Source organism: Camelina sativa, chromosome 18 (assembly GCF_000633955.1).
Source record: "Camelina sativa cultivar DH55 chromosome 18, Cs, whole genome shotgun sequence".
Taxonomy (NCBI): Eukaryota; Viridiplantae; Streptophyta; class Magnoliopsida; order Brassicales; family Brassicaceae; genus Camelina; species Camelina sativa.
Genome location: NC_025702.1, coordinates 12764011 through 12776639, shown reverse-complemented (window position 1 = coordinate 12776639; position 12629 = coordinate 12764011). Strand labels below are relative to the sequence as shown.

Here is a 12629-nt window from a genome sequence, read left to right as displayed (position 1 = left end):
AGCTCCCTCCATCTTGAGGGGGCGTATAAGATAGAAATGAATGTAATCATTAGTTTAGGGATCTAAGTATAAGTATTTAACTCTAGTCTCCTTGTCTAACTATATATATGTGTAATTCAACCTTTGTGAATAAGAAGAAATATTCATTTCCTATACACAGGTCATGTCAACAACAATGAGCGGAGAGAATCGTTTACTTTCGAAGTGAAATGCATTTACACAAATGAGGGACGTTGGGTTTGCATTTACGTAACTAAGATTGATTCCTTATGTGAAGTTGAAGAAAGAAGGTTGTCGAGCAACTACGAAGTGGACCACATTCCCAACTTAAACCGGTCTGGACCACAAAGGTGTATCGTGGTCCCGGTTTATCTTTTTACTGAAAACGGCTGATACAATGACGAATTGAAGAAGACCCCATGACTAATCACTCTTAGACAGGACGTAATCGAACAGAGAAGTACAATGATACCAATTTTTGGTCCGGGTCAAGTGCTGATTCATATGAATTAACGATAACCGGTTTTTAAAATAGTACCAATCAACAAAAATAAAAGAACCATAAAAGCTAAGGACGTTAAACCGAACGTGTATTTAAGGAACCATAAAGCTAAGGATGAAACTTGCTTTCAAAGTAGACAAAACAGAGGCAGTAACAAGGGAACAAGTTCTTTAAAAGATGCAACGAAAAACAAGTTGGTGAAGACGCAAAAATGTTTTTTTCTTGGCAGGGGAGGACCAGAGGACAGGAGCATCAGTTAAACTTTGCGTTTGAGAAGTCCATCTCTGGATGCTGCGTGAAAAGAACGAAAGAAGAAGAGACTCGTTCAATATAAGAAAACAAAGTGATAAGAATTGACAATAGAGATGCTATAGGAGGCATATAATGTTTACCTCAGACATGAATTTCTTGAGAATCTCTTGCTTCTGCAGCTCGTCACTTGTTGGAAGACCCATCTGCTTTTGCCTTTGATCAAACTGTAGATAAAAAGACAACGATAACAAAATCACTCAAATGTCACAACAAACAAGAAAAGCTGATGATTTGAGCAACTTGGATGCAAAGCAAAAGGATTCTAAGAAGACAAAGTACCATCATTTTCTCAACAGTCTGGCGAGTTTCTGGGTCAAGGTCACCTAATTTGCTGCTCTCTGGTTCAACTTTCTGAGTATCTATTTCAGGTTCACCTTTCACACAACACTTCCACCACTCCATCTGATCATGCTTAGTCAAGAGAATTGAAATCACCTTTTGGTCCTCTGCAAAGTATCATTTTGAGCGTTATATAACAACAATAAGCACTCTCTCCTTAACCAACAAAGAAGTTCAGATTATATTGATAACTGTTCAGTTTGGAATTAGGCAAATACCGATATTCCAGTAGCAGTCATCAGGTTTCACAGATCGGGAAAGCTCCCCCTTTAATAATTAGAAGTTTCCAAATTTAGCAAGACTATTAGAAGGATACAAGTGTGAAATTAGAATAGTTTATTCTAAACAACAGCAGAGGAAAGAACTTACATCGATGATCGGATCCTGGCCTTTGATACCAACCTTGAGATGGTTTTTCTTAATCTCACATACAACAGACCTTGCTTTAGTCCCACTAGGCACTGGAATGTTAACAGTAACCTCCTGGAGAGTTTGGACCCATGAGTAGTTCTCAAGATCAGTTCCATTACCTTTGTTAGGAACTGCAAAGAAACATACACAAAGTCAAATCAGAGAAACAAGAGAACACCAAATGCTCATCCTAGGATTTTATAGAGTATAAGATAAGAAAAGCAAATCTACAATCAAGTATAAAATTCATGATGTTTTGCTTTCACTAGAGTGACATCAAGTTCTAGAACTCTAATCCAACAAAGTTGATGTTGAAATTGGTGTTGAGTGAACACTAACAGAACGCATTGATGCTTAATACCTCAAAGAACACGTATCTAAGAACCGTCACTGATTCAAAGTCTAGAAACTCCTCTCGATTATCATAGGTCTTTATACTAAGTTAAACAAAGGATATAAAACTTGATAAAAGATCAAAAGTTTCCAATCCTAAGAGAACACATACCCTAAACCAAATCTTCAAAACTTAACCAAGATCAAAACTTTCCAACCCTAAACCATACCCTAAGATCAACGGCAAGCCAAGTTCCCAGATTCAATATCATCAAAGTTAGTTAAAGGAAAACGATTCGATATTTACCAATGGGACCAGATCCCTTCTTCTCCTCTTCCTTAGGCTTCTCAACTTCCATAGGCTCAGCAGTTGAAGCAGCCACAGACGGCTTCACAGTCTCCTTCTCAGCCTTCTTCTCCACAGGCTTCTCTTTCTCAGCTTTCTTCATCTCAGCCTTCCTCAACTTCTCCTTGGCAGCCCTAACCGCGGCGGCGATCTCCTCCTCCACTTTAGGTTTCTTGAGAAAATCGCTCTGTTCTCCAAGAAAGTCGAAAACTTTCTCCAAAAACCCTAAAGGGTTTGAAGAATCGAAGGTCGCCCTAAACGGTAGCATCGTGGGTCGGCTGCTACTGCTTTCTTCTTCTACCTCAGAGATAATAGCCATGGGGGGGTTTTGGGTCTACTTTTGTTGGGTTTGAGAGATACAGAAGAGAGGGAAATTGTGAAATGGAGATGTTTACAAGATTCGATTCTGGAGATGAAAGTTGTTCACTTTGATTTGGGAAAATGAAATCGGGAAGGGTCGAGAAGAAGTGACTTATTTATTTTTTATTTTTTGATGTAATTATACAATATTATGACATCAGATATTTTCAAACCTATATAAATAAATGGGGTTTGATGAGTTTGTTAGAGTAAACTCGTTAGGTTTAGGTCAACTCCAACCATAAAACACCAGAACACCAGATACTAAATTTAGAGAGGGTTATTGGTTCTATGATTTGAATGGATTTGAAAATCTAAACAAAAATCATGTGTTATTTAATTATTGATTTTAAAATATTTATCAAAATTATGTGTTATTGGTTCTATGATTTACAAATACTTGTTAAAACCCCATGTTATTCATTTAATGATTTGTGTTTAGATTTCAAAATCCACAGTATGTTTTAAATGGATTTGTACGGATTTGAAAATGTAAAATAGAAGGATTCAAATCCAAGGATAAAACATGTTATTTCAAAATCCATGTGTTTTGATTTTTGGAATTTATAATTCCATATAAATTTAGAAATCACTTCTCCAATAACAGCCCCTTAGTGTTTTGGTGTTTCAAAAAGTTTTTCATCTCCAACCACAACACCAAATTTCACACTAAAAACAAAACTTTTGATTATTATATTATTAAACTAATTTTTTTTTAAAACATCAACATTTATATAAACGATTTATTTCAATTCAGTACTTAATAGAAAATTACAATCAATAAATTAAAATAACAGAAAATACTTTTTTTAAAATTAAGAAATAAATGACATATTACTAATTTTCAGAATTAGTAAATTCGAACCATAAGTGCTCAATTAATGCATTTCGAAGTTCAATATGTGCTTCACGATTTTTAATTTGTCTGTGTCGAGCTAAAAATTCTTGAAATCGAGCATCATCTTCGCTTGCCATTTCAACTTCTACAGTTGGGTCTTCGACTCTTTCTTCAATAGTTGCGTCCACATCACGTTCATCCTCTATAATCATATTATGCATTATGATACAAGTGGTCATTATATCATGTAACACTCTCTTACTCGTGCAGGTCCAGCCACAATTGCAAATCTTGACTACAACACTCCAAATGCACGTTCCACGTCTTTTCTACATGCTTCTTGCTTCTTTGCAAACAATTTCTTTTTGGGACCACGTGGATCGTAAATTGTTTGAACAAGAGTAGACCATTTTGGATATATACCATCAGCTAGATAATAACCCATATTATAATTTTTCCCATTAATAACATAATTAACAGGTGGAGCAGTTCCTTCAGCTAGATTAGCAAAAAGATGGGATGCCTCTAGCACATTAATATCATTGTTAGATCCTGGTAAACCAAAATATGCATGCCAAATCCAAAGATCATAATCAGCTACGACTTCTAAAATAATAGTAGGAGATCCACTACGACCAGCATATTGTCCTCACCAAGCTGTTGGGCAGTTTTTCCATTTCCAGTGCATACAATCTAAACTACCCAACATACCTGGAAATCCTCGACATTCACCAATGTCGAGTAGTCGTGCAACATCGTTAGCGTCGGGTGATCGAAGATAGCGGCTGGAAAACACCTCGACGACAACACGGCAAAATCGTTTTATACTTTCTATAGCAGTAGACTCACCTATTTTGATATACTAATCGGTGGAATCCGCCGGCAAACCGTACGCTAGCATTCGGAATACATCCGTTATTTTTGTAAACCAGACAACCCTAGTTTACCGACACCATCTCTTCGCTGGACAAAGTAATTGTCATGTCTTTGTATTGCCTCATAAATACGAAGAAACAAAGGATGGCTCATCCGATATCTTCGTCGAAACATTGTCTCAGGAAACAAAGGATTGTCTGCAAAATAATCGTTAAAAAGATTACGAGAGGCGTTTTCTCGATCACAGTTGATATCACTTATCACATTAGCACAAAAATACAAATCATTTTACAAAAATACAAATCGATCTAAACCATTCAATCTTTTTGACCAAGATCCAACCGTTGCATTGATTAGTCACTTCATACTTTATATCAACTAATACATTATCAGAAAACTCTGAATCAATCTAAACAATTCAATATTTTTGACCAAGATCCAACCGTTGCATTGATTAGTCACTTCATTTCTTATATCAACTATCACATTATCAGAAAAATACAAATCGATCTAAACCATTCAATCTTTTTGACCAAGATCCAACTGTTGCATTGATTAGTCACTTCATACTTTTTATCAACTATCACATTATCAGAAAACTTTGAATCAATCTAAACCATCCAATATTTTTGACCAAGATCCAACCATTGCATTGATTAGTCACTTCATTTCTTATATCAACTATCACATTATCAGAAAAATACAAATCGATCTAAACCATTTAATCTTTTTGACCAAGATCCAATTGTTGCATTGATAAGTCACTTCATACTTTATATCAACTATCACATTATTATAAAAAAATACGAACCAATCTAAGCCATTCAATATTTTTAACCAAAATCTAATTGTTGCATTGATTAGTCACTTCATATAACCCTTATATTTTTTTTTCAATTCTCTATATAAATGTACACCACTCTTTGAATGATCACACATCTTCAATTCATTTTCTTAAAACGAATATTTCTTTTCAAATGGCTTCAAGTCGATCTAAGTCATATTCGATTGAAGAAGATATACAATTATGTCATGTGTATCTTGATGTTTCCCAAGATCCAATCACCGGGATTAATCAAAAAGGAGTTAAATTTTGGGAAATAGTTTGTGTTGAATACGAAAAATCAGAAATTTTTCGTAGTCAACCAAGACCAAAAAGATCTATACAAACTCGAATGACAACGATTCTTTCTGCTGTCTCCAAGCTTAGAGGATGCGTCAAACAGATTGAAAACAAGAATCCTAGCGGTGCTTCCGAGCAAGACATTGTAAGTATATATACTTGAGTTATTTGTATTTGATCTACCATTTTTAGTTTATTTTACTTGCTAAGTTATTTACATTATTCTCTTGACATCATCAGTTAAACCAAGCAAAGATTTTATTAACACAATATGAAACTTACAAGGGAGGATTCAAATTCGATCATGTGTGGCATATCCTTAAAGGTATTGAGAAATTTTCAAATAGCCACACTAATAGGTGATGCATTCCAAGGAGAAGGTCCTAATGTTATGTCATCTTCATCACTCCAAGATGAGTCATCGCCATTTCCTGGTATGAATTCATTCGATCTAAATACAAATAGTGAAGATGTTAGTTTTAACTCATCTCAGAGGCCAATGGGTGTGAAAAAAGCAAAGAGAAAACAACAATCCGAGGAACAATTTAAACAACTCATGGAGCAAAATGATAAGCTTACCAAAGCTATTACTAAAGGTACTGCTGAAAGAAATGAAATTCAAAGACAGAAGGTTGAGGTACAACAAATGAAACAAGAGAATAAAATACTATTCACAGATTTAAGTATTGTAACTGATCCAGCATGTCGTGCATACATTGAAAACGAAAGAGCAATAATTTTGAGAAGAAGAGCAGCAACAAACCAAAATGAAGAACACGGAGAAGGTTTTCAAAGCCAGTATTTTGGATCCCAATATCGAGCATCCCAAAATCAAGAAGATTTAGTTCAAAGAGAACATGTTCAAGGACAACAATCTCAAGGTGAAGACCAACCAAATTTTAGTCAGTACTATGATTATCTTAGTGGAAATAATTTTCCTGGAAATTAGATTGTTGTTCAAAATTATATTATGTATCTTACTGATTTTAGTTTTTATGATTGTTTAGTTTTAATTTTGTAATATAATGTTTTTATTATTTTATTGAAGTTTAGTATGAACTTTTATTCTTATTAAATTTGATATTTATTTTGAAATTTAATCGTAATTATTATTTTATGCTATATTAATTATAGTTACTAGTTTATATTACTAAATGTAATAAGATAGATTTAGAAATATTGATGATATATCTAGTTTTTAGTTGATAAACAATAATTTAAATATATTTTAAATCAAAAACATGAATAAAATAATATATATCTTTTTAGTGTTTTGTGCATAGTGTTACACCAAATACACTATTATGGTGTTACACTATTCACAAAACACTAAAAAATAGAGATAGTGTTTGTTTTGGTGTTCCATTGGAGTGAATTAACACCAAATTTGGTGTTTTGCCGTCTCCGTTGGAGTTGGCCTTATGGATTACACATAGATCAATGAAAAAACCAAAAATAATATATATAATATAATATATATGTATATATTAATCTGTAAAATTAAGACTATAAAGTTAAAAAATAAGATTGGATCATCTAAAAAAGATTTAGGTGTATTTTTTTTAGTTTTAAATTAAGAATAATTTTTATTTAAAATTAAGAATGACTTTTTTGTTTTGGTTTTATGGATTTTTTTCGTTTTAAAAATTTAGGATGTTTTTATTATTTTAGTATGTAGATATTATTTTTTGAAACTTGAAATTTTTTGTTAGTTTTATAATTATGTTTTATATAATATATTATAAATTTAATATGAATTAATTCAATTTATTTTATTATAATATGGTTAACTTATATAATCCATTTAACCATTAAGTTTTATATTATTGGGTTTGGGTATGTAAATTCAACCTATTATAATAAATGGATCGGGTTGAACTCATCCACAAAAGTCTCGAACCAATGTGGGTATGGATCGGGTTATCCATTTTGACACCCCTACTAAAATGTATTTTTTTCAAAAATACTATATAATGAACTAACTTTTTCAATTAAAAACTAATCTTTAAATCCTAAACACTAAACACTATCCTCTAAAAATTATACCATAAATCTAAATTTGTCAAACCAAACATTAAAAAAAAAATCTACTAAATGAAAAAATAAATTTTTGGTGTTTATGGTATTTTTGGAAAATAAAACTATGTTGTATTTTAAGAAAAAAAAAACTGAAATTATGGGAATTCCTCCTAAAAATAATAATTCTAAAAAATCAATAAATTATATTTTTCTTTTTTCACAAGAGCAAGAGCTTCTCTGAAACTTCAATCTAGATAACTCATGACAAATTTGATATAAAGAAGGAGTCTGATGGAGGGTCCACCGCCACCTCTTGTGAAAGTCGTTGAAACAATCAAATCAATACAATAAAAGTCCCTTGTTTTTCACCATGTGATGACACCATCAGCTTTAACATTCAAGCTGGTGTTGACACATCAATTAAAATCAATTGCCAATAAAAACATTTGAATTAATACAACTAAGATTTCTAAACCAATAAAAAAACTATGTGACACTAGACATATCTATTAGGCCCTCCGGCCCAACCCGACTCTGAAAAACACTGAGCTCGGACTTAAATATATGTCCAAAAAATTGGGCTTTTTGGACTCAGCCCGTTTGGACTTAAGAGTTTTAGCACACCGGCCTGAAAAGCCCGAGAGCCCGAAGGCTGGTCCGGCTCGACCCGACTTTGAAAAACACTGAGCTCAGACTTAAATATATGTCCAGAAAATTGGGCTTTTTGGACTAAGTCCGTTCGGGTTTAAGAGTTTTAGGACTTAGCCCAATGGGCTCGGACTGGCCCGAAAAGCCATTATACAAATATAATTTTTTTTTTGTTTTAACAAGATTGTTTGATTGTAATATTTGATTGTAAATAAAGTTTAAAACTCTAATCTTAGTTTTCATATTTACTTAATACCCTTAAATAAAGTGAATATAGACTGGAGAGAGAGAGAGAGAGAGAGAGAGAGAGAGAGAGAGAGAGAGAGAGAGAGAGAGAGAGAGAGAGAGAGAGAGAGAGAGAGAGAGAGAGAGAGAGAGAGAGAGAGAGAGAGAGAGAGAGAGAGAGAGAGAGAGAGAGAGAGAGAGAGAGAGAGAGAGAGAGAGAGAGAGAGAGAGAGAGAGAGAGAGAGAGAGAGAGAGAGAGAGAGAGAGAGAGAGAGAGAGAGAGAGAGAGAGAGAGAGAGAGAGAGAGAGAGAGAGAGAGAGAGAGAGAGAGAGAGAGAGAGAGAGAGAGAGAGAGAGAGAGAGAGAGAGAGAGAGAGAGAGAGAGAGAGAGAGAGAGAGAGAGAGAGAGAGAGAGAGAGAGAGAGAGAGAGAGAGATCAATTTCTCAAGTAAGCCCCTCCCTAACCACACAATTGTCGTATGATATACAAAAGATTAATAAAATTCACGAAAGAGCAACTTATGCATGACAAAGTTCATTGATTTCTTTTAGAATCGCAGGTTTAATTGAGGTAAAGATGTCGTTTGTGTAAATTGACTCACCTCTTTTTTGCTGACTTAGCTCTTGAATGAAGATGATATTGAGAAAAATGATGCTTTGGACTAGAACGTTTTTTTCAAGGTTTAGAACAAAAAATGCTACTTACTACTACTCCAGAACTCTATATGTGAAAATTATCATTATTTATTTCCCTTTTGATCTTAGTAAATTTCAAAAGCTTCATCTTTGATTTGTAGCAAACAACAGATGATACATTGGAATCATGGTTATGTAGTTGCAATATCTAAAATGGTTGGAGGCGTGCTTCAATATATGAGTTATGAACAAAATGAAACAGCTAACACATGCCATATAGAGAACACCATTAAAAACAGAATCGCCACCTTCATATGAGAAAGTGATTCAAGATGTTTGGTTCAAACCGTTGGTTCTCCTAAGCATGGCCAAGACTTCAAAGCTTTATAAAGGATATCTTGTGGAGAAGTTGACAATGATTTAAACGAAACACTTTATTCTAAAGTCGTCAAACTAACTAATCAACGTCCACTAATAATACTTATATAGGAAAATCTTATCCCGGTTTATCATGTTGTATTGGAAAATTGAACTAAATTGGATGGCTTCAATTATTGAGCTTGATTGACAAAAATTTGTACTTGGTAGTATATATATATATATATATATAATGAGTAAGTTTGAATTATAATAAAATGTCACATTTATATACAATATCATCCAATTTATATATCATTAAAGTAAATTTTAATGTTTATTTATCTAAGTATTTAATTTTGTAAAAGCCATTTATGCGGCTCACGTACCAATGTGTAACAAAAATTACAGTAACCACAATTTGTTTAACTCTAATTTTTTTCTTCAATTTTTACTTTGAAAACTACAACAAATTATAACAATACGAATACAAAAAAAATATTATTAATCACTACAAAAAACTTTATTAATTATGATATATTTGATTCCAAACAACATAAAAAACAAAATAGTATTCCACAAAATACAAAATAAAATTAATAAATACATAATAATCTAAAACAACCAGCGGCGTAGCGCGGATACAACCTGATATTATATAACAACTTTATAAATCCATGGGAAATTTTGTTTTATTGTACAAGTTACCTTAATTTTTAAAAAATATATGTAAACAACATAATTTTGAAATAGTATAATAAAAGCAAAATATGACACATCATCACTTTTTTGTTATAAAAAGCTGGCAAGTCAGTATAATTTCATACCAATCAAAACTAAACATTATTGCACATCAGATTTGATTAACCACTAATAAATCAATATTTGTGCAGTTTTAGTTTAAGATGAGTTGAAAACTAAAACCCGGTTCAGCATTTTAAGAACATGAACACATTTATATAAAAAATCATTTTACGAGATGGTACGAGACAAACATCAAAATTAAAATAAGATAAAAATTTCTGTATTTTCTTGTTCAATAGTCTTTTATTTTTATCTTATGATCTGTTTTTAAAAATTTAAACATACATATTTTCTTTTAAAGTATCGAAAGAGATAAAAAAAAAAATGTATAATTCATGTTGCATAATATGGAATATTTTCTAGAGACAACTACTGGTTAAAGACTCGAAAATTGTGTTGCAATATTTGATATTTAATTTTCAGTAACGATTGAGTTAGAACCACATGGTTCTATGAAGATAGTAATAATTTTACTTCAATTGTTGATATTTTGTGAGATTTATAAATATGATGCAGCCGTTGATCAAATCATAATTCATAAATCCAACATTGCAAGATATAAAATGGACACTATTCGTCTCAACTGTTACTGTTCAAGAATAATTTATTCCAACATCTAATAATGTTTACTACACTTAACATCTAACATATGATATGTTACCTTTCAAACCCTCTGTTAAATGTTTATCTTGTTCTGATGATAAGTCTTTAAATTGATGTTATTGACCACAGTTTAAAAATATAAAAATAAAAATATATTTAAATGAAAATGTATTAGAGTAAAAGTAAATCAATAAAACAAAATTACAAAACTTAGCAATTTACTAAGCTCCATATCTTTCATCCCTTGGGGACCTGAACCAAATATTTAGAACGATCAAACCAGCATAGCCCAATAAGGCCCAACGATGTTTATTTACACTTTTGTCTTATTCATTAGTGTCATTTCCCCACTCTGATTAAAAAGTCGATGTCCGTATAATCTACACACAGTTTGTGAACATATGATGCAGTCATTGTACATATGATTTGTTAGTTTCATTAGCAATTGTTATTAAACCGGTATGACACTATAGGACTAGACCGGTCTCTATATCCAATATCACCCGTCAAGGAAAAAGCTAAGCATATTTCATCTATTAGTTAGAATAGGTTTGTACGGTAAATTGTAACATGAGAGAGAACTTGATATTAAAAAGAAACAAAGCCATATCGTGTCGTTAGAACTCTTAGGTGAATTATAAAAAACAAAAGAACAAAAAGCGAGGGCAAAAAGGCCCACCACGAACAGATACAAACTAAGTTGATATTAAATGTTACTCAGAATAAGAATGAGTAATAGGTGCAAGTGCAACCAATCTCTCGTACTATCTCCCGGTGACCAAGGTTGAGAATGGCAATGAGAGGAGAGCCATAATTGCATCAGATTTTCAACTAAACGAAGATTCTTCAACTAAAGATCAGATAAATGGGTACCACTCTATGTGAGCTACTGAGCCGTGGATATTACATTCGATCACACATTGGCTCTCTTCCCTACTTTTCAGTTTATACACCCAAGATTCAAAACTTTTGAACATTAAAAAGAAAATTAGTTACAGAACATCACATTTCTGATATTTATATCATTAGATGTGTAGAAATCATAAAATATAAGTAAGTGGTATTTCTGATTTTTATTAAAGATTTTAACTAAAAGGTCATCATGTTGATCTAGACTCTAGAGTACTCTATAGCAAAGGATGAATTCTCATAAACACGGAACTATTTTACCACTCCGCTACATAGACCAAATGTAGAACTGGTGGTACCAGTTTGGTGCCAACAGTTAATCACGAAAGAAAGGAATCAAAATATTCAAGTTTTGGTCTAAACTGGCTCTAATTATCTCAATATTTTTTCTGTGAGCGATAAATTCATGTTCAGATAGTTGTAATTGTTTTTTTTTTTTTTTTGTTACGGTTCCGATTGATAAACAACTTTTTATGTGGCGTGGTAGATATATCACGATTTAGAGAATACAATAAATATCTGTTCTAGAAAAAAGGCACGAAAAGACAAAACAATGTGTATCCATATCTAATGTATCCATCCCTTTTGTAAACGATTATCAAATCACTTTGACTTTTTAAGATGGTTAAAAGTCGTTTTCTAATCAGTCGTTTTTTGTTTTTTTGCTGTTGTAAATTTCCAACTATTTCACATGCACATTAATTTTACGATTGGTAATCAATAAAATGGGCTAGTCCCGAACCGTAGTAGTTGGTTGTTACAAACAACATATTCATTGAAAGATTAAAAGTTAAGTTTGCCGTTCCCACAGAGAGAGTAATAAAAGTGCACACACCAGTCATTTATTAATTGAAAGAAGCTGTCTGATTATTCAACTAAGATGTACTATACATTTGCAGAATAAACCCGTTTAATTATTAAAAAAAAAAAGATCAAGATTTATAACCAACAAAAAAAGAAGAAGAAGAAAAGGTTTTGTCTGTTTCTT

General features: G+C 32.3%; 1 protein-coding gene and 1 pseudogene across 1 annotated transcript; one reads left to right on the top strand and one right to left on the bottom strand.

Moving 5' to 3' along the window:
- On the bottom strand, positions 556 to 2732 carry LOC104761356 (protein BOBBER 1). Its single transcript, XM_010484429.1, has 6 exons — positions 2205 to 2732; positions 1523 to 1695; positions 1372 to 1420; positions 1094 to 1260; positions 895 to 978; positions 556 to 793 (listed from the first exon to the last, which is right to left on the bottom strand). Exons 1-6 carry the CDS (start codon positions 2560 to 2562, stop codon positions 755 to 757), a joined length of 870 nt encoding a protein of 289 aa, XP_010482731.1. The 5' UTR covers positions 2563 to 2732; the 3' UTR covers positions 556 to 754.
- Positions 5272 to 6395, top strand: LOC104761355 (annotated as a pseudogene).

What these genes read in the sequence shown, in the direction of transcription:
- LOC104761356 (XM_010484429.1), bottom strand. Translation starts at nt 2,562, where the DNA reads ATGGCTATTATCTCTGAGGTAGAAGAAGAAAGCAGTAGCAGCCGACCC. An exon ending in TGACTGCTACTGGAATATCG is followed by an intron (nt 1,261 to 1,371) that starts GTATTTGCCTAA and finishes GATACTTTGCAG; the next exon opens with AGGACCAAAAGGTGATTTCA. An exon ending in AGACTGTTGAGAAAATGATG is followed by an intron (nt 979 to 1,093) that starts GTACTTTGTCTT and finishes TTTTATCTACAG; the next exon opens with TTTGATCAAAGGCAAAAGCA.